General features: G+C 30.1%; 5 protein-coding genes across 5 annotated transcripts; 3 read left to right on the plus strand and 2 right to left on the minus strand.

Annotated features, from left to right (window-relative positions):
• The first annotated feature begins 6,405 nt into the window (after nt 1–6,405).
• On the plus strand, nt 6,406–9,584 carry LOC113856376 (type IV inositol polyphosphate 5-phosphatase 9-like). Its single transcript, XM_027488169.1, has 7 exons — nt 6,406–6,569; nt 6,783–6,890; nt 7,018–7,369; nt 7,681–7,865; nt 8,802–8,910; nt 9,009–9,163; nt 9,344–9,584. Exons 1-7 carry the CDS (start codon nt 6,406–6,408, stop codon nt 9,582–9,584), a joined length of 1,314 nt encoding a protein of 437 aa, XP_027343970.1.
• A 2,431-nt stretch (nt 9,585–12,015) lies between these two features.
• LOC113856518 (polcalcin Cyn d 7-like) lies at nt 12,016–12,258 on the plus strand. Its single transcript, XM_027488359.1, has one exon. It carries the CDS (start codon nt 12,016–12,018, stop codon nt 12,256–12,258), a length of 243 nt encoding a protein of 80 aa, XP_027344160.1.
• Nucleotides 12,259–13,749: 1,491 nt separating this feature from the next.
• Nucleotides 13,750–14,838, minus strand: LOC113855861 (receptor-like protein kinase FERONIA). The gene has a single exon (XM_027487491.1). The coding sequence runs from the start codon at nt 14,641–14,643 to the stop codon at nt 13,750–13,752; it is 894 nt and encodes a 297-aa protein (XP_027343292.1). The 5' UTR covers nt 14,644–14,838.
• A 1,643-nt stretch (nt 14,839–16,481) lies between these two features.
• On the plus strand, nt 16,482–19,308 carry LOC113855223 (pentatricopeptide repeat-containing protein At4g33170-like). The gene has a single exon (XM_027486770.1). The coding sequence runs from the start codon at nt 16,526–16,528 to the stop codon at nt 18,242–18,244; it is 1,719 nt and encodes a 572-aa protein (XP_027342571.1). The 5' UTR covers nt 16,482–16,525; the 3' UTR covers nt 18,245–19,308.
• A 4,174-nt stretch (nt 19,309–23,482) lies between these two features.
• Nucleotides 23,483–27,175, minus strand: LOC113855862 (protein SRG1-like). Its single transcript, XM_027487492.1, has 4 exons — nt 26,924–27,175; nt 26,531–26,775; nt 25,945–26,269; nt 23,483–23,731 (listed from the first exon to the last, which is right to left on the minus strand). The coding sequence occupies exons 1-4, from the start codon at nt 27,173–27,175 to the stop codon at nt 23,483–23,485; spliced, it is 1,071 nt and encodes a 356-aa protein (XP_027343293.1).
• Between the last annotated feature and the right edge of the window lie 116 nt (nt 27,176–27,291).

The following is a 27,291-nucleotide window of genomic DNA, read 5'->3' on the forward strand; positions in this document are numbered from 1 at the left end:
TAATTTTAATTTTTTACACATGATTGTATATATAATTTGACTATCCAACCCAACTCAAAAAGTTTTAATTGGGTCAGGTATTTTTTATATTAAAACTCACCCATTCCAAATTCCTAAACATCCAATATAATCCCTCAATTTAATTATTTAATATTATAATTTTTTAATTAATTTTGATAAATGGAGTACTCTCTGGATAAGGTGGCAGCCTAATTTACTAATTTATCCGAAACATGTACCTATCTTCTGTTAAGGTGTTTAAAATTGCCTTTGCCACCCGTGGACCTACTCACTTTGTGTGGCTCTCGGAAAATTTGCAGTCTATTTCGTTTTATTTGGTTAAATTAAGGATATTATTAATATTTTTTATTTATCAAATAAATGTACTAAATTATTAATAAAAAAAATTAAATTATAAACTTTGTAAAAAAGCTGTTCGTTTTGATAAATAACTCTGATTGAATCAGCTGTGCTTTCAATTGTAAATTATAAACTTTAAGCAATCAATTATAAACTACTAATTATAGTCTTTCAGTTAGTTTTACCACATACAACCATAAGATGAGGCTTTTAATTTAAAAGAAAAATTAACAAAACCATTTTTTATATTATTATATTTTGAAACTAACATTTTAATTTTAATTTTAAAATTATACTATTCTACTATTTTGTTATCTTAATATTTTTATTGCATTAATAAAATTTCCTTTTGCACTTTTTTAATAGAATGTGGAAATGAAAATTACTAGATCTGTAAGAAATAAGATAAGAAATAAATATGCACTTAATTTAAGAAATTATAAGGCAATATATAAATATCTTGTTTAATTATCTTTTAATTTGTATTTAAATAGAAACAAATATGAGCATTTTGAAACTATGGGGCTTATAGCTTCCCTACTGAATATGATTGGTCTTATATGAAGAATCTTACTGCACCCTTTTGTCAATCCATTTATCTATTAGTTATTCAATCAATTTATGCATAAATTAAACTAACTCATTCAATTATAAAAATACAAATTATTGAATAGATAATCAACTATTCATGATATTTTGTAATTCATTAAATAAATTAATTTAAATTTTATTAGTCCAACATAAATCTTTGAAGGATGAGTCCTAAATTATACATATAGTGTTGAATATGTATAAAAATATTAAAGTTTATTTTATAAAAATAATTAATGATCAGTTTTTTTATTAAATGATTTAAATTTTTTAAAAATAAAATAGATTCAAGATTTATTTTTTATTCATAAATTATACTTTGATTTAAAATTTATCCAATCTATCCATTTTACCCCTGCTCTTGATCAATTTCTCTCTGCATCATCCACAACTTACAAGTAGTAGATCACCAAAGAGAAAGCCCTTACACTTAAGATCAACATGGTTGACCGTTAGAGAGAAAAAAGAAGTTGATTTTATGTTATTAAAATTAAATATAAAATAATATGATTACATATTGAAAGTATTATGCTTTATTGTTCAATATCATTTCAGTTTTAAATATGATTTTATATATAGTCTACCAAGATCTGGAAGAGAACATCTTCAAGTTGTCTTGTTGAGTTGAAAGTGCTAAATTGAAAACTCGTCATTTTAATTTAATGTTTGCGTATTAAATTAATTTTCTTTTGACATGATTGTTTTATACATTGTTGTTGTGTAGAACTTTCTCTCTCTTATTTTTAATATTTCATTAAGCTCCGTTAATTATACGCGCTTAAAGCAAACAACGCTTTTGGGTACTTTTCGTTAGAAAGCAACATCTATTTTTTATGACTATGAGGAAGGTAGTGTTGGAGAAATTAAAAGAGCAACAAGAAATGAATCGAAATAGATGAATGATATAATTGAACAGACTCTGGCTTCCATGGTTGTGATCAAATATATGGATAATGGATGGTGTGTCAGTCACTATAAATAGGCAGCAGTTCTTAATTCATAAATCGTTGCAACATGTTTCCATCTATCTACACTCTCTCGCATTTGGGTCACCATCATCTCCATTGTTTCAAGGGGTAATGTTCTTAAATTTAATGTTGCATCGGTGTAATTGCAATACAGTTTATATCAGTAAGTGATATTAAAACATAGAAACAGCCTTTTACTTAATTTATCGTGCTTAGCACCGACCCACTACATTCTTTTTTTTATTTATTGTATTTTACTATTAATTATTCATGCATGGCCTCTCTATATATAGTTTTACATTATTAAAATAAGAACTATCATCATTATATATATATATATATATATATATATATATATATATATATATATATATATATATATATAATATTCATATCAAAGACAGGTAGAACATTTCTAGTTTAGAATCCACTAAATGACACACAAGCTTCCTCTGTAGTCCATTTTACTTGAATTGCTTCACATTTCAAGCACAAATAATTTATTCTGATTGTCCCATCTTTTGGGATTGAAAATTAATTTAATCGGGAAAAGGTCAATTGAAATTATTTAGGGTTTCCAACATAGTTTATTGGTCTTCGTGAAAAGCGCAAGTCCACTAAGTGAAAGATAAAAACAATAAATTATTATCAATAATTTCGTATATTATAGAAATATTCTAAAATTCAGTAAAATATAAAATAAGGATATAAAATTTACATTATCAAATAGAAACTTATAAATATAATTTAAAGGATTTTTCTATATATGAAAAAAATACTAAAATATAATGTTTTAGAAAAATTATAAAAATATGAGAATTTTTAAAATTTGTCACTAAGAGTTTGACAGAAAAAAATATTATTCAGAAATTTTGAATTTTTGTAATTATTTTCTAAAATTTTTCATAATTTTTTTAAAAATTTGTTAATATATTTTTGAATCATCGTCAATTAGTTTTTGAGACTTTTTGTTGTTTTATTTTTAAATTTTTACACTTATACTAAATTTTACGGGTGATTTTTAAATTTAATGTTTTTGTAATTTTTTAAAAACACTTATTTTGATATATATTATTTTAAAGTATTATATATAAAAATAATTTTAATTTAAGATTATTAAAAATTATAAAAACAGGAAATATGAATTTTAAAAATTAAATTAAAAAAAGTAAACGAAGAAAGAATCATTGAATAAATTTAATGAATACAAATAAAATGATCATAAATAAAATGATGAAAAGAAGAAAGAAACAATTTTTTTTATTAATTCCTTTGTTTTTTTTATTTTTAATTATATGTTATAAGTTGTAATAACAACAAAACTAGAAAAACAAAAATGTGCGGTCCATACCGGAGAGAGACGCCGGCGGAAAACTTATTGGAGCTTGTTTGTATTATGTTATTTTTATGAAACACCAAAAGAAAAATAGATTAGCAGTGTACGTAGTTCATATAAAAAATATAATAGATTATATGATGTGACTGCAAAAAATTATAAAAAAGTAATAAAATAAATATTAACACTATTTAAACATTATAAATTAAAGTTATATTTTTAATACGTGGTATTTTAGTTTCTAACATATTAAATTTAATAATTTGATTTTTAAGTTAAAATCGTTAATCTAGCCTCTAAATCTAGTGTTATTAAACTAGAAGTTATCATCAATAAATTAATTTAGATGAAGGAGCATATGTTTGATTCGTTTTAAGTGTGATTCCGAGTTTAATAAGATGTATAACAAAAATTACTTTGAGAGCTCATTTCATTATGCTATGGATATTTTTATTTTTATTTTTAAATTATCTCTTATAAAAAATATTTACAATTTAAATCAAAATAACTCAATGTCAATTTGACTGAGCCAATAAGTTATTAATTAATGAAATATTAATTGAATTAATAAAACCATATATACATTTAAATATATATTAGGTAATATGATAAAAAAAAAAAAAAGTCAAGTTTATTAATCATGTAAGTGTCTTTAAAAATAGTTAAATAGATTGTATTGAAAAATTTAACCGGCCAAATTAATTTACAAAGTTTATAAAGCTAATATTTTTTAATTAAAAATAGCTCAATATTGAATTTATGATAAAATTTATATTATATTAAATTTATACTTTAAGTTTAACTTAATCTTAAAAATAGCTCATAAAGTGATCATTGTTTTAACTTTTGTAAATTTTTCTTTCTTTATGGCATCGAATAGAACAAATTAATTTCAAATTGATTTTTTCTAAACATATTAATAATGATATAATAAAATATATTTCTTTTTATATGCTTTAAAAATTCAAAAATTAAAATGAAATTATTCATTTCGTTTTCGATAATATATTTATTTGTTTTGTTACATATTTATAACTGAGTATAAAATTCTATTTTATTTATTCTTATTTTCATAATAAGTATTTGATATAGAGAGTAAGGTAAAATTTTAACAATATTTATCATTAAAGTGGAATTTTAACATATACAATAGAATTAAACGCAGTTGAATGCAAAGCTTTAAGGTAGAAGCTAACATGCCTAGTACTATTACCACTGATGCATTCTTATAAATTTGTGATGGCACATTTGCGTCTTTTGCTGCTGTTGGCTTTAGGCATCACCGAAGGCATTACCCCTAAACAGTAGACATTGCCCCTCCATGGCCATATGAAGCTTGAACAGGAGAATGAAATATAGACTAATGTACAATTTTTAAAACTAAAACATCTCTTTTAAGTCCCTCGTAAGTTGTCTTATCTAACTCTTTTCGTGGGGAGTATTATTATTCCAATACCTTGTTGGATCTGGAGTATTGTAATTTTTTTGCATATAGTAGGATGAATGTTATGCCACTTGCAGGGAGAAGGTTTAATTGTAACGTTTGTACTTGCAGATTAATATCACACATGAAGAGTGTGAAAAAATCTTATGAAAAAAATAAAATTAACATGAGTCTTTAGAATTATTTTTAAACATTAAAAATTAGTAATTTGTGTTAAAAAATTACTCTTTCTGATTTTTTTAATAGGATAATGTCAGAAACTTTTGATGGTCCTATTTAAAAAACAACTTACAAATTTTTGAAATATTTTGTATTTTTTCATATTTACCCTTGCTCCTTTACAGTGAAATTAAATTATGGGCTTAATAGCTTTTAAGTGACACAATTAACATGAAAATAAAGTTTGAATTTAAAATATTACGAGTAAATTTGAAATGCTGTATACTAATTTTTTTGAAAACTAATACATTAGCTAATTTTAACATGTTTCTTAATATCTGTACTCTGGCGATTGTCTTATAAATAGAACTGAAAAAAAATTACATAAAATTTATATAAATATATAATAAACATCTTTTAAAATTGAAAAATATGACTTCAAAATGATTAAAATCAACGCTAACCATTAATGGTAAAAAAAAAAAAAAAAAACTAGTTTTGGCGAAGTCCCATGAAGTCTAGAACTAAGCAGGTATATTCCAACACAGTCCATCTCTTACAACATGGGATGAATTGAGGTTTTGCGTACAGCATAATATTTACTTTTGATGTAAAATATTTAACCAAGGGTTAGAATTAATATAAGTCTCAATCTTAGGAGACATGTACTTTTCTTGTTTAGGGGTCCAGAGGAGACATTCACGTTAATGAACTCTGAAATATATAATCCTTACAATAACGTGCCAATAACTGGAATCTGCACAATATCTCGTTTAGTTGGACACAATCCCTTAAAAGAATTTTTTTTTATGAAAACAATTCATTCAACAAGACGTTTACACAGTCTTATTAAAAACCATAATCATAAGATGTTGAAAGTTCAAAGGATACTTACATTGCATAATACAACCAGTTTCTGTACAAGTCCACTCGGGCACCCCATAAAAAAGTCCCATATTTAATTCACGTGTCAGCAAAATACTTGACTTGTTAGATGGGGCAATAAAAACTAGCTACTACTTATCGCATTTCCTACTTGCCTAATTTGTTATGGACCACACTCCCACTTGCACCCATCTTCAACAATTTTAATTTGGGAAACATTAATATATCCTTTAAAATCTACTCAACAAACAGAAGAATTCAAATCTGCAAGAAGGGTAGACCCATGTTTTGTGCTGGCTTTCTCTATCCCTCTCCCACTGGGACAATGTCTTCCTATATTTGAAATATAAATATATCTATATGACGAGCAATTCAGCTAAAGGTGCATCATCTTTTACGTCACGTGAAAAGCCTTCCTACTCTTTAACCTTCAAAAGCCTCTCTTCCCCATAATGATCTCTTCAATTTTTTGTTATTATTATTCCTTTGGCACTTTCTATATAATCCTTTCCTTGTCGCCAAGAATACCACATTAACATGCCAGGAAAGCAAGCAGAAGTGAACACCTCTAGAATCACCTTCTCCTCCACTCTTTCATGCAATCATTCATTTGTCAATTTTTATAGAGCTAGACTTGTATATGCCATTAATTTCTTTAGGACATGTGGCCTACATTAGTGGCTAATAAGATATTCAAGAAGCGAGTGGGAAGCAGCAAATTTATAGCAGATTATCCTAGTTACAATGAACCCTTGTTGGGTATTGTAGATATTGATCAGAACTCTAAGACCATTCTTAATGATCACAAGGACACACAAAAATACAAGTAAGATAAAAAGTATCCTCTTCATGATCTAGTTTTATGTAATATTTTTCTATCTTATGCATCTTATATAGAGAAGCTGCAGATGACTGCAGTGGATGCATGATGAAGTTCAATTCTATTCTGGGTTGGTTCTGCTTCTACGGTTTTATTCTTTTATTTATTTTCTTGCCCTAATTAATTTTTCTGATATTGTGTTTCTTTATTCATGTTAAGGGTGTTTGTTAGTACATGGAACGTAGGTGGGATTGCACCGGATGAAGATTTGAATATAGATGATTTGTTGGAGACATGCAACAACTCTTGTGACATCTATATACTTGGGTATAGTCAAAACTGTTCAATATTTCTAGCATAGAAAAATACTTGTTGAAATGTCAATAAAGAAAATAAAGTTTTTATCTGATAATTAAATATATTAATTGTTCCTTTTTACTGTTTCAAAATCCAGGTTTCAAGAAATAGTGCCTCTAAAAGCATCAAATGTATTGGGATCTGAAAATAGTGAGATTTCCATGAAATGGAATTCCTTAATCAGGGAAGCTTTGAACAAGAGAACACATATTGAGAGGGACAAAGATCAACGTGATGCTAAAAAACAGGAGCTAAAGAATATTTTTCCTTTTAAGAAGGAAAATCCAGCTAAGTACTGTGAAGCCCCACATGATTTCCAATGTATCATTAGTAAGCAAATGGTTGGAATATTAATATCTGTGTGGACTAAGAGAGATCTTCGTCCCTTCATTCGGCATCCAAGTGTCTCATGTGTAGGCTGTGGCATAATGGGTTGCTTAGGAAACAAGGTAACTTTGACAAAATCCACTGAATTGATTTTACACAAGCCATCACTGTCAACATCAACTTATGTTTAGGCACCAAGGACGCTTTTTGAATGAATTGCTTAATTAAGTAGTTATATTCAATAAGAGTAATTACATGAGAGTTTATTCATAAGCTTTACTCCAGAGTTTATTGATAGCCAACTTTCATAAATCCAAATAAATTACATGTTCTTCCAAACATTCTAATTAGTGCTTAATAGTCAATAGTGTAAGTTATTTAAAAATCCTATATAGGTCTCTTTTTTCGTTTCTCAATTCCAATTAATTTGCAGGGTTCTGTATCTGTGAGATTTCAGTTACATGAAACAAGCTTCTGTTTTGTGTGCACCCATCTAGCTTCAGGGGGCAGAGAAGGGGATGAGAAGTATAGGAACTCTAATGTTGCTGAAATTTTTTCCCGGACATGCTTTCCTAGAGGCCCTTTGCTTGATTTGCCAAGAACGATTCTTGATCATGAGTAAGTGAATTTTGAAACCGTCCAAACAAATTCTTGATAAGGGTCTTGCTAATTAGTGTAGTTAGAACATTAGTTAAGGAGTTAAAAATAAAGAAGCTAATAAAAATTATGTTTGATGCATTAAACTTGATTTGCCAAGAACGATTCTTGATCATGAGTAAGTGAATTTTGAAACCGTCCAAACAAATTCTTGATAAGGGTCTTGCTAATTAGTGTAGTTAGAACATTAGTTAAGGAGTTAAAAATAAAGAAGCTAATAAAAATTATGTTTGATGCATTAAAAATCACAGAGAGAAGTCTATTAATAATATGTGTTTATTTTTAACTACTTAATTAATACTCTAAAGACACTTATTAGCATTTGTCTCTTAATAATTCTCCTCCCCCCTTGCTCTTTCTTTAATAATTATGGCTCTTTCTATAAAAATCATGAAAACAAGGTGCAAATATTATATATGTAGATTGTTTCATTTGGTTTCTTGGCTCTTCAAGTAAATAATTTGCTTAATGAAGAAGCATCATTAATAATAATCTCCAGCTTTGAATTTGTCCAATAGAAATAATGCGGCCAAAACATTAATATATTATTCTTTGCTGGTTTAAACGCGTTAAAATAAACTTAAATTACAAAGTTAATTAACATTGAGAAGTTGTAAAGAAATTGTTCAGCTGTATAGTATAGGTCTGCGAGTAAACAAAAAATTGCCAAAGAAGCCAAACAGAACAGAAAAGAACACTGAAAAGAAATATATTTGCAATGGTAACCGTTACAGTTAAAGAAATACATATTCATATGACAGTAACAATTAACCTCATATTGACCACTGAAGCATCAAATGAATGAAATATTCTCTCTCAACTTGCACTTAATTAGTTGTAATTCGATATACATGTTGCAATATTTTAGTGACCTAATCACACCTTGTCTTTGTGCAGTCATGTAATATTGCTCGGAGATCTAAATTATAGAATTTCTCTACCAGAAGAAACGACACGTTTACTTGTTGAAAAACGAGACTGGGATTCCTTATTAGAAAATGATCAGGTATATACAATTGGAGATTTAAAAAATTTCTTTAAATTTGTTTGCATTATATTAATCTCTAAGACTCTAACTTAATTATATCCAATAAAAAAATGAAGCTATTGATGGAGCTAATGAGTGGAAACATGTTAAGAGGATGGCAAGAAGGAGCAATCAACTTTGCTCCTACCTACAAGTATTGTCCAAATTCAGACATTTATTATGGATGTTTTTATCACGGAAAAAAGACAGAAAAAAGGCGAGCGCCAGCATGGTAAGAGACAATAAACAATCCATAATTATGCTCACGTTCAAAATATTTACAATTGAATAATAATTACAGTTTTCATATTTTTTAATAAAAATTTACTACTTTTAGTTACTTATCCTCGGTCTTGAAGTTAGCATTTTCCTAATAATTATTAAAATGTTGTCTTGTTTGTTCTTAATTTAGGTGTGATCGAATAGTATGGTACGGCAAGGGTTTAAAGCAACTTCAATACACTAGAATTGAATCAAAACTATCAGATCACAGGCCTGTTAAGGCAATGTTTATAGCAGAAGTCAGAGTTTTACCAGAGCTGAAAAACTTGCAAAACTTGTTTCTATCAGAAAGATTCGAGCAAATAAAAACTTACGAAGTTTCCACCACTGATGAATTTGGTTGTAGAAAACGATCCAGCTTCCAGTTGTAAATCATTAGCGTGATTATGTACATAAATGTTTAATTTTGCATCTAAAAACAAGAAAACTCAGCGGAATAAATTCTAGGGGATCGAATATTATAAGATTTTGTTGCTGATGAGTATCCAGTGAAGTTGGTTGTTGTAGAATTATCTAGTATTTATGTTATGCTATAAATTATCATCCCAAAAACAATTTCGGATCTTCTGAAGCTTAATTTAAAACCCACATGCCTCCAAATTAATAAATCAAAACTTTTTTTTTGTGTAGATTGTCACCTGAGAATCAAATAAATTGAAGGATTCAAAGTAATAAACCAGTATGCTTCGGAAACGACAGAATAAATTATAAGGCAATTATTGAGCTAGTTAAGGTCCTGAATAGTTAACGTTGATAAGTGGGACCATCACCCTCTTATCCTCTGTGCATGAGAAGAGCAAGGTTAGACAATTTTTGTATTGATATGAGTAGAAGATATCGTTTTATAATGCAATTTGTGACAAGAAATGTGACCAGTGGCATATTACAAATGAAGGCTTCTCAATTGGAGTTGTGTAATCCAACTCCATCTGAAAGGGATCTTGATTATTGAATCGTATCCGTTGCAACTTATTTTTTCTGGTCAATGTTATCAGGTGCAACTTGCTTTTGCCAATTACTATTCTCAGATGCTCGTCTATAGCAAAAAGAGTTGTCTTTATGAAGCACTTTAATGTTCTATTTCAATTTTTCAAATTCCTAGTTTCATTAGTAATTGTTTCCGATCCATGGATTCATGAGTACGTTTAAGAATTGGGCTGGGCCTGGCACCAAAAATTTCTCAGAAAATTTGTTCTCTTTTAACCCGTGAAACATTTTTTTAACATAGTAAAAAAATTAAGAAATAATGCATTTTTATTAAAAATTAAAGTACATAATATCTTTTTAATTTTATAATATATTGTAATTTTTCCTATTTGTAAGAAACAATTACTCTTTTTTTAATCTAAATTATAAAATAAATAAATACTCATTTTAAATATATTAATTATTAATATTTTTAATACCTTTTTATCATTAAACTTTTTTAATATTTAATTCATTTAACGTATAAGTTATGATCATTTATAACTATCGACCCTTTGAACTACAGCATGAATTTATGATATATAATTATTTTATTTTTAATTTTGATAACTTAATTAATTTTTATAAAAAAAGATCAAAAGAATATTATGCATAAGTTTTTATTATGTTTTATAGTTTTAAAAAAATCGTAAATTTGGAATTGGATGATGTATGCAAGCAAGAATTAGAAAAGGCAATAACAAAAGATCCGTAGCTAATTTCCTAAAGGGAGTCCCGTTTCTCTCTCATTTTGATCCTTTGGTCAAACTGATTTTGATTCTTTCACATTCCTTTATGATTTATCAACAGATGTTTCGCAGAAAGTTTTCCCTATCAGCATCGTTTTCGTCACCAAAATGGTGACACATCGCAGCACACACTTCACTGCACAGTTATAAAATAGCTCCATCAAATTTCAAATTTTTATTTTATTTTTATGCATTCTGAATTTAGGGGAAAAAACAAGGGTTTAAAGTAATTCTAATGATAGCAACTGTAATTTTAAAAACTTGCTATGAACCCCACAGACATAGTTTTCACTAAAGACTAGATATAAGACCTGATTCTTTAATAGAAAGCTATTGCTGTTGGGCATTATTGAGGAAAATAATGGAGGGTAGCGAATAATTTTTGTGCAAACATGCTAAAGTACCTTTTTTTTCAATCTTTCCTAATAATTTTTTAAGAATCACTTTTTTTCCCTCTTTGTTCATACACAATATAAGTGTAATACACACATCCTTTTTGATTCTTCATAAATTCATTTGAAAAACTTTTGAAGAAAAATTATTAGCGCCAAATAACGTTTTTGTTAATTTTAAACTTTGGCCCCATCTTTACTTCTAATTTACCTTTGGCTCACTATGATTTACTTCATTCTCTCCTTAAACTCTTTAAACAATAAAGTCATATATTTTCCGTTCGTCCAATCTATATTCCATTGAAGCTACTCTTCCATTTTGACTAACTACTTACGTATGTATCGTCTACTAAATTCAAAAATTGTCCTTAGCCTCACGAAATATTAAAACATTCCCAATCTTTTAGAAATTCAAATAAAACTAAAACTGACTAATTATGCAAAAGAAAGTGAAGTGAAGTCCATGTATCTCGGGTGATAATTGGCTACAGAAAGGCGAAGAATGTATTAGACAAAAGAATGAATGTGGTCACGCAAATTCCTAAGCCTCCACTGGTAATCCGATGAAAAAGCAAGAAGACCGAGTCTCTAGAGGCCACCCTTTGTTTTCTACTCACAAACATCTCACTCATTTCACTATCCTTTATTCACAACACACCCAACCTCTCGTCATCGTCAAAAAACCTAAGCGTATTATGGCTGATAGCGCAGAGTGTGAACGCGTTTTCAAGCGCTTTGATGTGAATGGGGATGGCAAAATCTCGTTGGCAGAGTTTGCTGAAGCTCTCAAAGTGTTAGGTTTAACTTCTCAGGAGGAAGTTGAGCGTCGAATGGCAGAGATTGATACAGACGGTGATGGCTCCATTACATTGGAAGAGTTGATTGAATTTCAAACCGCCAACCCTAATTTGATGAGGGATGTTTTGAATAAACTCTAACTTTAGTTTTTTTCATTTTGTTTGACTTCCTTTATCATTCATTCATCGTATCATCTTTTGTTATCTAAAAACTGTTTATTTCGGTGCATTTTTTGGTGGGGCTTCCTTTTATTGTTATGAGAAGCTAGTCTTGCTGGTCAATCGTTCTATGTATGTTTTGTCTTTTTTTTAAAAAAAATTTGCAGTAAGTTCACGCATGTTAAAGTAATGTAACCTTTTTAACTAAATATAATTCATTCTAAACTAATTGAACATTTAACCAATAGATTTAACTGTTTATAAGAAGATATGCAATTAATCATTTATTTAACCTATTCAACTATACTTTCCCGTTTTGGCTTAGGTGCTCGTAAAATCTTCTTATGTAGTTCACATATTCAAATTAATCAATCGTTAGCTGATAATATATTATATTAAAAAAAATTATCAAACGTTAATTATGATACTAATACTTCTAAAGTTTAGCCCAGGCTAAGGGGTCGTTTAGTTTTACAATTTTTTTTTATTTTGTTTTGATTTTTAATTATAAAATTGTCTCATCTTATTTTTCTTTTTTTTTTAAATATTTGTTAAGGAAATAATTAAATTGACTTTTTTATTCTTATTATTTCCTATGAAAATATTAAAAAAATTAAAATAAAATTTAAAATAAAAATAATAATGTTTTTAAAATAAAAAAGTCTTTTTCTTTACCAAAACAAAATCCTTTTAATATACGATTATTCCTAATAAATAATATATCAAAATATTATTAAGTATATTTTCAAAGAACAAGAGTAAAAGTATATTAACATTTCCATCATACACATACTTTCTTATGTGGATACAATATCCCGTATAATATTGTGATCATTTTCGCCCTCTCGCATAACCGCACGCTGTTTCGTTCCATCTCGATCTTCATCAAAATGAAGCAAATGAAAGGATCTTAAGCTCCACGCTAAAAGAGAGGGAAAAAGATCTTCTAGAGGATAAAGGAAGTTCAATTCTTTACCAAAAATTCAATGTCATTGCCCTGCTTTCAACTTTTTGAACATTTAATTAAACGCACAACGACAATCCTGATGATAGTTTGAAAGAACTTATAAATGGATAGTTTACGATTTTTATAAGTTTAATTTTTTCAAATTACTTGTAAAATATTTAATAAATATTTATATGATTAAATTTGTAAATAAATTCTCATATAAAAAATATTAAATCAATACTTAATAAAGTTATATTTAAATACATGCTTAATTTTCTTTGTCAGATACAAAACAAAGGAGAGGTGCACTTACCTTCGACTTTGATAGACTCACTTTTATTATTATACGCTAATCGTAACAGTTTTAATACAGCTACAATCAAGGTACCACTGGCCCACTTTTCAACTTTTAGGATATTTTACCATAGAATTTAGGAAAAAGGGTTTTTCACATCCTGAAATCTAACATCATAATTCATACCCCATTTCTTGTTTACGTTACAAGCTACTTGCGAGGACAATAATTATCGTGCTATTGGATTTGGAAGCTGAGGGAACATCCCATTCCCATGCACCAAAGCTTGCTCCTCCTCGGTGCATGTTGTTGTAGCCATGCTGCTACTACACTCATCACGCACTCTCCCAAATTTCTCATCAAACTCTTCTTCACGAGTGAAACCCATTGCTACCTCTCCAATGTTCCCCATTGCACCAGTTTGGGTCGCACATCGTTGCAGACTCCAAGCATACTCCAACCCCTTCACCACATCCCTCATGAGAGGCCGTTGCTTCCCTTGATCATGCAAACACCTCAACGCAATCTCCACAAACTGCTTCAAACACTTGGGCCTTATGCTTCCCCTCAAAGCAGGATCCACCGTCTGATCAACATTCGCATCATCATAACACTTCTTCACCCACGTCACCAAGAAATCTTGCTGCTTCTCCGCCCTACTGTTCATGGGTGGCCTCCCACACAATACCTCCAACAAAACCACCCCGAACGAGTACACGTCAGATTTTTGAGTCAACCAAAGACTCATGTAGTACTCCGGATCCAAATACCCGAAACTACCCTTCACGTCCGTTGTCACATGGGACCCATTGGGCCCAACCTTGGACAACCCGAAATCCGACACCTTCGCCACCCAATTCTCGTCCAACAAAATGTTGCTGCTCTTCACGTCCCGGTGGATCACGCTCCGCTTGTCCACGCCGCCGTGGAGGAAGTGAATACCACGCGCCGCCTCTAGGCAGATCTGCAACCTCTGGTCCCACGAGAGCGCGTGGTCTGAGCCGTAGAGGTGGTCGCGGAGGGTCCCACGCGCCATGAAGTCGTAGACGAGGATCATTTCGACATCGTCGTTGCAGTAACCGATGAGAGAGACCAAGTGAGGGTGGCGGAACCGCGAGAGCATGCTGATCTCGGTTTGGAACTCGTGTGCACCTTGGTCTGAACCTTGTTTGAGGCGCTTGATGGCGACGGGTTTACGACACGTGTCAATGTGTCCTTTGTAGACGTTCCCGAACCCTCCTTTGCCGATTATTAAACGGTCGTCGAAGTTGTTGGTGGCAGCTCTTATCTCTGCGATGGAAAAGTGACGGCACGTGTCTGAGGGTGGTTGGTTACCGTCTCTTGTAGTTGTAGAAGCTCTGCGTACACACCGGAAAATTAAGTATCCGGTTATGAACAATACAAAGAAGGATACCGTGGTTGTGACGGAGGCTATAATGGAAATTTTTAAGTGTTTGTTTGATGGTAGTTTTGTGGGTGGTGAAGGAGGTGGGTTGGGTGCAGTGTTGGTGTGTGAAGGGTGGTGTGTTGGAGGTGCAATTGAGTGTAGGGTAGTGTAAGAGGTAGCATGGAGAGGGAAGAAGTGTTGGAGTAGTGATAGTAGAATAAGGAAAGCGATGCAGTGAGTTTTAAGGTTTGCCATGGGTATCTGCAGCAAAGAAGGCATCGATACTACTAAAGCTAGGAAGGAGAAGTATTGTTTCAGAATTGAGAAGTTGCTTTCTCATTCCTTTTCTCTCTTTTGCTTTTTCTTGGAAAATTCATTTTTTTTCTACGTCTTTATGGATTGAGTTGCCAAAAGGAAGCTGCTTTTCATACTGGCGGGACTCGTGGAATTTATATTTTGAACTTTACACCTTTTAAAAGCAAACAATTGTATTCATTCGAATATAGGAAAGCACCACCTTCTTCCACCTTTTTTTTTTTTAATGTTGCTTGTACAGTCAACTAAAGATGTCTTTTTCTTTTATATTTTTCAGATATGTATATATAAAAATAATGTATATGATGTTTAATTCTCAGACTGTTTTAGAACTATTTTAATTCTCTTTCTTCTTATTATTATATCATATTATCTATTATTTTTTAATGTTTAATTTGATAAAATAAAATTAACCAAATTAATTAAAATATAATGAATTTAGTTAGGATTTTTTTTTCTCATGCTTGAGCAACATAACCCGACAATAAATGGGTTAGTTTGAGTTCAGTAATTGAGGCTATATCTAAAAACCAATAGATAATAAATAATAAAATATAATAATTATCAAATATAAATAAGAAAACTTGTTGATTATACATGAAAAAATTTTAATTATACTCAAATAATATATGTTTATAAAAAATCTAATTAAAAAAGACACATCAGAATATTAAAATATAAATATCATATAATATTTTAAAAATATAATTTTTATATTTTTGCTAGTTTTTAGTTTTTTCTTTAATTTTTTTATTTTTTATTATTATAAAATTATTTATTTTTATCTAATTTAATGCAGATTCGGCCCGTTAGTTATAAACTTACTATTTTGATTCTATTAAACAAAACTTATTAAAATTTGACACGAACGGTCTGTTCAGACTTAAAAACATTGAATGAAAAATATCAAAGGCAAACAATAAATACAAGTATCTAAAAATGATTAAGTGAACCATTTTCCTTGATGTTACAAAGCCCCTAATGCAGTATATGAAGGTTCAGACAGTTGTAAGGCTTGTGAAGTTAGGATATCCCATGTTTCACCATTGGAATGATCAAGGTTTGAGATGTGGTTAAATTATTGCAGCATAAAGCCCACACATGTTTAGAGAAGATGCTTGTGAATTTGGATACCCTTAGTGATGGATTTGGATCGTGCCTCTCCTTGTTGCGTTCAAATTTTTAAGCACTTGGTATTCCTGAGACTAGTTCGTTTTAATTTTAAAAACTAAAATAAAATACATGTTGACCATTTAACTGAGAAGCATTCGACCATTGACAACATTGGATTGGATAAATAATAATGGTCTCCTGCGACGACGACGAAACAACGAAGCAGCGATCAAAGTGCGATCCCCGCACGACACACGCAAGAGCCTTAACATCAAACACCAAAGACCGTGCAGTGTGGAACAACCTCATAACCCAATACTCGAAACACAACCTCTCAACCTACGCTCTCACACTCTTCCACAGAATACCTTCTCCCAACGTTGTCACATGGACCGCACTCATCTCCGCCAACTCAAACAAGCTCTTCTCTCTCTACCACTTCATATCAATGCTTCGCCACCCCACTCTCCCCAACCCTCGCACCCTCGCTTCCCTCTTCACCACTTGCGCCACTCTCTCTTCTGTCTCCTTCGCTCTCTCTCTTCATTCTCTCTCCCTCAAACTCGCCCTCTCCCACCACCCCTTCCCCGCTTCTGCTCTCCTCTCTTTCTACTCTAAATCCCGCATGCCACTCCACGCACGCAAAGTGTTCGACGAAATTCCCCATCCAGATTCTGTTTGTTTTTCCGCCTTGGTTGTTGCTCTCGCTCAGAATTCCTGCTCTCTAGATGCTTTGCAGGTGTTTACTGACATGAGATCTCGAGGCTTTGTGTCCACGGTTCATAGTGTTTCGGGGGGTTTGCGTGCTGCTTCGCAGCTTGCCGCGTTGGAGCAATGTAGAATGGTACACGCGCATGCGGTTGTTTCTGGGCTTGATTCCAGTGTGGTGGTGGCTACCGCTCTCGTTGATGGGTATGGTAAAGCGGGTGTTGTTACCGATGCAAGACGGGTTTTTGAGGAGGGTTTGTCTGATATCAATGTAGTGGGTTGGAATGCAATGATGGCTGGTTATGCACAGCAAGGGGATTTTTTTTCTGCTTTGGAACTGTTTGAGTCTATGAAAGCTCGTGGACTTGTGCCTGATGAGTACAGTTTTTTGGCGATCCTGACTTCCCTCTATAATGCTGGGATGTTTCTGCAGGTTGATGGATGGTTGAAGAGGATGAAGGTGGATTATGGTTTGGAACCGAGTCTGGAGCATTATACGTGTTTGGTGGGTGCAATGGCTCGTGCTGGACAATTTGAGCGTGCAGAGAATGTAGCGTTGACAATGCCATTTGAGCCGGATGCAGCAGTTTGGCGAGCTTTGCTAGCAGCTTGTGCATATCATGGTGAAGCTGACAAAGCTTGGTCTATGGCTAGGAGGGTGTTGGAACTGGAGCCGCATGATGATTCTGCTTATGTTATTGTTGCTAACGTGTTATCAAGTGCGGGAAGGTGGGATGATGTTGCAAAATTGAGGAGGAGGATGAAGGATAGGAAGGTGAAGAAAAAATGCGGTAGGAGTTGGGTTGAAGTGCAGGGGAAGGTTCATGTTTTTGTGGCAGGGGATTGGAAGCATGAGAGGTCTGTGGAAATTTATCAGAAGTTGGCGGAGCTTATGGGGGATATTGAGAAATTAGGATATGTTCCTGTTTGGGATGAGTTGTTGCATAATGTTGGGGCAGAAAATAGAAAGGAGGCTCTTTGGTATCACAGTGAGAAGTTGGCTGTTGCATTTGGAGTCTTGTGTGGATCTGCACCACCAGGGAAGGCGTTGAGGATTGTGAAGAATTTGAGGATTTGTAAAGATTGTCATGAGGCTTTTAAGTATATGACAAGAGTTTTAGAAAGGGAAATTATTGTGAGGGACGTGAACAGATACCATAGATTTCTGAATGGTGGTTGTACTTGTAGAGACATGTGGTAGCATATACTATGGATAATAAACATGCTTGGGGCTTCTTTCTCTTGACAAATGATAATAGTTTCTGTATTTTGGTTTCATGTTTTTGTTTGCATTTTGACCTATTTTGTGTTCGATCAAGTTTAATATATTGAAATATTTTCAAAGGATAGACTTCCTTTAGGTTTAAGGAACCTATTTGTACAGTCACGATGTAGGTAGGTACTGTACAAGTGAGTTTCTATATCCAACACTTCAAGTGTAAGAAGGATATCTATATCCTGTATGTTGGGAAAAATTGACCCAATCTTGGTCAAATTAAGGTTTGTCCAGTTAAGTTGGGGTGAGGCCAATACCTACGGGTATGAGTTTTTACTCGGAAATGGATCTACTCCAATTCACGAGAGAACTGGACGATCCAGTTTTGTTTTCACTTACGTGAATTGGCTTCGCCTAAGTTAAAACAAAACTTTCCATTGCCCGACCTCCCCCAGCTCCTCCTTTCCCTCCCCACAGCCCCACGCACCCCTACGAACTCTCCTCCCTCCCACAATTTTTCTAAAAAATCCTGATTTTCTTGTAAGTGAAGCAAAATTGCTTAAACGAAAACGGAACTAGATTGTCCAATTTCTACATGGACGGGAGCGGATTCATATCCTTTTTAGCCATGTTTATGCGGGGATAACCACATATTTGATATTTTCTTTTTAAAATGCTAATTTCACCTTCGGCAGTTGTTAATTTGAATAATCAAAATTTCAATGTGTTCATATTAAGCTTTATTCTCTCACTCTTGTCTCCACCATTTTCTTTGTGAGTAATCTGAGTATATATCTATGCTCTACCTTGAATGCAGATTTTTCCCTGCGACTTCAATGCCCCCGCTGTTTTCACCCAACCCCTAAGTACTCAGCTGAATGCCAATTAGGCAAATTACAATTGACAAATAATCCAATGTTATAATAGCGTCAATCAACTTGCTTTTTGAAATGTGCACTAGGATCTTATCATATTTCTGCAATTACTTGATATCAAATATTGGTTACATATTAATTCATATCTACATATACATATATATACATACACATATCAACTGAAAATGAAAAAAAAAAAATCAAAATCAAAGGCGCCTTATTTCCTAACTTTCTTCATTTTTAATTTTTTTATTAAAATTTCTTCTTTCTTACTTTCTTCTGTGTCTACAGTTTTAATTGTTCGAAGACTACATTTATGCTTGCATAGAACGATATTGGGGAAATGAAATTCAGAAAGATTCCATGTTTACTGGAGAGGAAATGCTTAGAAGTTTAGCGGAAAAAGGTTGAGGAGGCTGCCGACGTCAAAGCATTCCTTCATCAGACTGTAAGTCGGTAACAGCCAAGGAAGTAGAGATTTCAACGCTAATACTGCCCTTGGGGAACCTACTATTTATTCATTGGTAAATTCAGCAATCTAAATTTCAAAAATCACTTCATAATTGGCATGAATAATCGGTTGTCTGAATTTCAAAGGGTAAAATTATTGAAAGATAAAAGATATAAGATGATTGATAATGTTCTAGACGTTGCTGCAAGATGGAAAATTTTCAGAATTGTGAGTTCTGAAGGACCATATTAATTATGAAATTGTAAGAAGAAAGAAAAGAAAGATGAGAATAACATCTTTTAGTGCTTCCATGAAATATATCATTATTGATAGAATAAAGGTACCCAATTGTTTTCATGGATCGTTTGTGTTAATCGAGGGCGTTTCTGTTGCTTGCTATTTCTTTTAATCCTTCCTTTCATGGAAGGAGAAAATTAACTGACGAGAAAAGGTTATAGAGAAGAATGGTGCTGTTTTTTTTTTTTTTTTTGGGTCAAAATATTTTTCTTCTCTTAAACTCAAAGTCTAAATAATATAAATTTCAAACCTGTAACAACATAGATGATTTGAAGTAGTAAAAAAAAATTTAAGATTCTATTTAATATCGTGTTCGTAAATCGATTAAAAAAAAAGAAAACGCTTACGAGGGAGGAGGCACTTGGATATTTGGGGGGAAAATGTAAGATTCTCAACATTCGAAATTTGATTTAATTTGATCGGTTCAAGGCACTATCACAACATTGTCATTTATTAACGAATAAAGATTTTGAAAGCTTATATTAATAAATAGGATAGTACTAATTTTTAAAATTTATATATATTAATGGTCTTTATAAATAAAATTATTTATTAATATAATATTATCATATTATTAATATAAGCTTAAAATATTCATATTAATATTTTAACTTTCGTCAGAAAAAATAATACTAGTAGAATCTAATATAATAAAAAAATTGTTAGTAAATTTTATTTTATTTTTTTGCTAAGATTAGTAATTTTTTTAAGTGAAACCATCCAAATTTAATGAAACGGAATAGTTAATTGTTGCTTTGTTATTGAGAGATAATTATTTTATTTGTATGAAAAGTTATATTTATCTAAAAATATTTTATCAGAAAAAGCTTAGAAATGCAAACTAGTAACGATGACAAGGCCACACAACTCACCCAACTTCTCAACTTTATCAATGCACATGTCGCGGTGGACGGATCAAACGTCTTTTCAATTATCTCTTAAACTAGCTGATAATACCTTTTGTTGTGTATGGTATTTTTGAGAGAGAAGTTTTGGAGGAGAAAAGAGGGAAGAGTATATTCTTTAATTTTAAATTAAAAAATCATATATTATTTATAATAATAAATGTATGATTAATATATTGAATTTATATTTTTTAAAATATTATTTTTTTCTATTTTTCTGCTAAAAAATCTCCCTTCTTAAACAACTCCTAAGATATTTTGTATAATATGTAAAACAAATTAAAATTTAGAAAATATACATGTTTAAATTGTATTACGTTTCTAATAAAGAATATAATTTAATAAATAAGAAAGATTCATTTTTCATTTATATAAAAAATAAATATTTTTTTTTGTTAAATATCAATATTTTATTAAGAACTATATAAAAAATAATTAAATTACATAATTATGTATATGAGGCTACCCAAAAATTCAAATTCTCATTATATATAACTCTTTCTTTCTTAAACCATTTCACAATAAAATACATTAAATTAATATATAGTGTAAGTTTTAAATTATAAAGTATGACAATTTAAATACATCGAAGGTTCGATTTAGTGTTTTTATTTTTATTTTTAAAACCGCTGGTTATGTAAGAACAACTATAAACCAAAGACACAATCTTCCATCAAATTGGAGCGTAGTGCATGTATGCAATTATTAATAGAAGAAAAGTATAACGCACATTTTTTATTTTTTAATCTATTGTCTGTTATTAATTAGTTTTGTAAAACATTTGAAATACTTATCTGATATTTTGATTACTCCTTAACAATTACTTTGTTCATTAAAAAAAACCAATTACAAAAGAAATGAAATAATATATTTAAAAAATATATAATAGTAGCATTCCTTTATAGAATGACTTGAGTTGGCCATGACGGTTTGCTTATTAGGGTGGATCCTGGGGTCCACTTTGGTGATGAACTAAAATAATTATTAAACTGTTATAATTGGTGGGAATAATTAATTGAAATTATGATCTCACACTGGCATTTGCTTACTTTAATTTTGGTCTATTAGATTAGCCACTAAGGTTTGCGGGGGATATTGCAAGCTGATATCAAAAGTAAAAGGAAAAATACTTCCCATTAAAAATAAATGGGAAAGACCATATGCCATATAATAATTTGTCAAAGCACATATGCAGATATCATTCTTTTAGAGTAACTTTTATTTTTTTAAAATAATAATTATTAATAAAATATCAGTTGAATTGCATGTGCATTTTATCATCTTAATTTTTTTTTTTATTAGTTGAGAAGTCTAAAGTAAACTCATTAGAATAATCATATTTCGAATGTATGCATACTTTAAATATTTTGGTTCAACAATTGATAAACTTGAATTCTCTCATTTTATGAGAGTTTTCTTCCATATAACATGGCTTCACATGCTAATGTTAATGACAAACACTCAAATGAAGCAATTTGGTCATTTAATTGGCAATATTTTTATTAAATTGCTACTGACTCAATTAAGCATCAAATCGTCTTAACACATTCACTTCAACAAGGATGAAATCGTACTTAACAGAAATTACACTCGCAGTACAATTGGAAAGTCCAAAACTAGTCACCACACCATCGAATGCTAGAGCAAAAGCCAACACGTATTGAATTCAAAACCCATCAATTAAAATAATTTACACAAAGGTAGTTGAGAAAACGGAATTAGCATCGTAAACTTGTTCTAAAAGAAAAGTAAGCATCAACTGAAAATGATACCACAAAACCAAGGATAAAATTGCATGTAACTGGAAGCATTAAAAACTCATGAATAAAAGGGTAAAGAAAGTAAATAATAACATAAACAGATTGAGAAGTAAGAAAGACATAAATTCGTAGATATGAGTAAGGAGCAGAGAGAAAGGAAAGAGTAATAATGAAAGTGCAAAACTTTAAACTAATTAAATCGTAGAAAAATAAGGACATAATAATAACTTGCACAAACTGAGAAAAAGTTGCAATGAAATAAAAGTTCCAAAATGATAAAAATGCTGAGAAAAAGAAGCTAGGATGACATAATCTTGTTGATTTTCCTTTGAACACAAACACAAACACTTGCAAATAAAGTTTATAAAAAAATTGAAATGCGTGTGCTATTTTGGCTTTGTGGCCAAAAGTTCCAATCCTAACTTTTCCTTCTATAGTCACTTTTTCAATTGTATTGTTTTATCAGGCTGAATATTTTGTAAGTATTTTACTCATCTACCATGATCATATGTTGGTTAAGGAGAAGTGTGAAAAAGGTTATATAGAGTTTAGGAAAGTAATTTATAATTTTTATAAGCTATTTAACAATTTTTTTATATATTTTTTTTAAAATTATTTTAATAACTTTCACGTTGAAATTTATGTCACAAACTTTTATGTATAAAAAATTATTAATAAATATTTAATTATGAACAATGTATCCAAAGTCCAAACACATCCTAAAATACATTATTTATATTAATATACAAGGCAAAATATTAGTTACTTAAGTTCACCCATATCATCTTTGAGAGAAGAAAGTTGGGGTGTCAAAGTTTAATTATTGACAAACTATATATATATATATATATATATATATATATATATATATATATATATATATATATATATATATACACACACAAGATGGTGACACGATGGAGGTTCAAAGATAGTTAACTTTGAATCCTCATTTTGTCCAAATGTGACTTGCCATTGAGATTGCGGGAGAAGAAGTCTTTAAAATAATCTTCCATCAGCATGCTTTTGAACAAAGGGGGGTTTTCAGAACTTAGTAAACTTTTGACAGGTCCAATCTCTGCCTCAAATTTGGGGTTGAAGAACATAGCAATAGAAATCCTCTCCTTTTCCTTGTTCACTGCAGCCCTATGCTCTATGCTGGTGTAGGCCCCATTGCTTAGAATCTGCAACATCACCAAGCCATGAGTTATGGACAAGGATTTATATTTTTTAGAAGTATTTTATTTGTCTAAGTTATATTTTTTATGAGATTTTTTGTTTAAATTATAATTTTCTTTTATAAAACTAATCATGTTTAAGTTAAATAAGACAATGTAAATAGTAAAACTTTATTTTTTTATAATTCAAATTTGAAATCATAGTTAAAATAGAAGAATTTTATGTCACTTGTATGTATTATTTGATTCTTGAATATATTAATTTTATTCTATTTTTGTGAGAGAAAATTAAAATATGATTGACAGATAGTTAAAATATGTGTATAATTAATTTTAATAAATAAATGATGAATAAATTATGTTTTAAAATATAAAAATTAATTTGAGGGAATAAGTAATTGACATTTGAAAAAAATAATATTAAAAATAATTAAAGGTAAAATTTAAGAGAATGAAAATAAATCTCGATATAAAAATAAAGTGAAAATAATAATAATTTTGAAAATTTTAAAAATATAAAATATGTAAAGTCACTTGTTACATGAAAAAGTCTTCGTGTTTTAAAAAAAACACAGAACTAGATTTGTAATATATTTCAACAATTTTATTAAGTATAATTTGTGGTTGATTCAATTAAGTAGGATTTACTAATAATTAATGATTTTGAAAAAGTAAAAGAAGTTCAAGTTTAAAATACATTTAAAAGAATTTATAAATAACTTATAGTTATTTATGAAAGTTCACTTTGATAAACTGTATTCAGTTTATTTTAATAATTTTTACAAAAAATTCAAAAATAAATTATTTATAGTTTATTAAATTAAATATTATTTTTAAATTTATAAAACAAATTATTATTTTATAAACTATTATTAAATGAATACTTAAATAAATTATTTATCTAGATGCACTCTTAACGGTAAAAAATTATTATATATTAATTTGATATGATATTTAAAGCTAATGTCAAAAATTAAATATAATTTAATTTATAAAAATGTATAAATTATGCATAAAGACCAAATACCTACTTGGCTAAATAATTATTATGTGAAAATATATATCTTCCACCATCTTACGTGAAATTCTTCCATTTGTGAAACTGAACATATAGTATTCTGAATAAGTTTCATAATTAACTAAAATCAGTACATTAATGCTCTAATTTATTTTTTAAGAAACTTTTGTATTATACTTTGAACCATTATCTTCTTTTTGTTTTAATTCAGTTTATTTTTCCAAGTTATTAATTTCAGTTGTTGTTGAAAATTTTTTCATAATTGACCAAATAACTAAAAAGAGGAAAAAATTAATGATTAAAAAAACTTATAAAGATAAAATTAAAGTTACTAATTCTACCTAATAATTAAAGCCATTTATTTATGTTTCTCTCCCTTCCAAACTATATATATATATATATACTCCATATCTATTTAGTGTACATTCCATTTTAGTTTTTGTGTAAGTATAAGTTTAGTTAAAGTTTAAAAAATGAGGGAAAACAATGCTAAGAATAGTTTGAAAATAAAATTTATTCCAATAAAAATATAGAAATATATTAAATGCATGGCACTATCAAAAAGTCAATATATATATATATATATCTTGCTTAGGGATGTGAATAGAGGAGAGGTAATCTGTCAAGGTTTATTGTTTATCATAGAGGTCGATAGCTAATTAAGTTAGACTTATTTATTAAATAAATATAAATAGATAATAAAAAATATTGTTGTTGTTGTTGTTGTTACAATTATATTAAAAAAATTTATAATATTTTTATTTTATCTATTTTAAAAGTTTAATTTTGAAAATTTAGATAAAGTCCTGAATTTAATTTTGTTAAAAAATATAGTTATTTATTAATCTATTTTGAAGACTTTTTAAAAAGATAAGTTTTTAAATCAAACTTATAAATAAGTTAAATTGTAAAAAATATGTATTAAATAAATAAATAAAACTTAAAGCTTAAAATTTAAAATAAAATGAACTTATATTTCAGATAAAGCCTAACTTGATTCATTAATTCCCTGACGTGGAGATGTTGAATTTTGCTTTATCTATATGCAACAACGATAAAGGTATGACAACTATGATTGATTGAATATAATTTAACTTTGATGCAGAAAACTAAACTGATATCCTAAGACTAAATTCAATACACCACGTGCTTAATTTAAATATAAAATGAAAAGAAAGATATAAAGAAAAGGATGACAAACCTCCATAATGTCACCAACATTAACTACAAAAGCATCTTGAAGAAAGGTCACAGGAATCCAAACCCCATCTTTCTTTATCTCCAGACCCTCCACTCCATTGACCTGATGAAGGATGGTTATGCCAGTGGCATCAGAGTGAGGGGTGAGCCCTACAACAAGCTCTGGTTTTGGACATGGTGGATAATATGACATCCTCAATGATTGCATACCATTACCAAAAAACTTATCCACTTCCTTCATGTCCATGCCTATGGCTTTTCCTAGTAATCCAAGAAGTGTCATGCCAAGTTTCCTCAATTCCATGATGTATGTCTCCAAGGTATCCCTTCATATAAGCATAGAATATATCATCAGCCATATATATTATATACATACACAATTACATGCGTATTTACATGTGTGTACATATATACATAAGAATGTATATATAATAAGTTTTTATTTAAAATAATAAGATACCACGTAATTTAGTGTATTAAAAACATTAAATACTACAATATTTCATAAATTTTACTATTTTCAACTTCGTAAACTGCGTACATCTTTAAGGGCTAGAGAAGGAAGAGAGAGAGAGAAATTAAAGGACCTGAGTGATGGAGGGAGCTGAGGGAAAAGATATGGCTTTCTTCTTTCAACAGGGTTGATCACCATGTAGAATCTGTCCCCCCAGTCAAGCTTTTGGTCTTTACATCTGATCACAGTTCCGTAACCTTGAACATCTCCTGGTCTGATTTTGTATTTTTTCTTCTGTTCAATCGGAAGCTTGAAAAAATTATCAATCTCGAGTTTCAGCTTCCCTAGCAGTTGAGAGCTAACACCATGGTTCACCACCTGCAAAAATATTATAATTCTCATATAAGAATAATAATTCTGAGTAACATATACATGAATGGATTACAAATTATTACTTAGTAGTTATGGCTTCAATTATATTATTACAAAATGGAAATTAAAAGTGATGATCATAAGGGGGACAAACCTGAAAGAAACCCCAATCTTTGCATGCTGTGAACAACTTGTCTAGTTCAGTGTCTCTAGCATTTCCACACAGCAAGGTTTTCAAGTCAAAAACGGGAATGGTTAAAGAGGGAGTGGTTTCATGAGATGAAATTGGAGGTTCTTGTGGGCGAATATACATTTCTGGTATTCCAGTTTCTGGTTTCTTGGCCATGTCCATTATGCCAAGAACAGAATGGGAGCCCCCAAAGACACTAAGTTGAGATGATGCCATTGCTAAAGACAAAGGCTCAAAGTGAAACGTGCATGCCACCCAACGATAGGATTGGTATTTATGCAGCATATGAAGATGCAGTGTTGTGTTTGGACCCGTTCTTTGATGTTAAAGAA

This window comes from Abrus precatorius, unplaced genomic scaffold (assembly GCF_003935025.1).
Source record: "Abrus precatorius isolate BTA unplaced genomic scaffold, Abrus_2018 Scaffold11, whole genome shotgun sequence".
Classification (NCBI taxonomy): Eukaryota; Viridiplantae; Streptophyta; class Magnoliopsida; order Fabales; family Fabaceae; genus Abrus; species Abrus precatorius.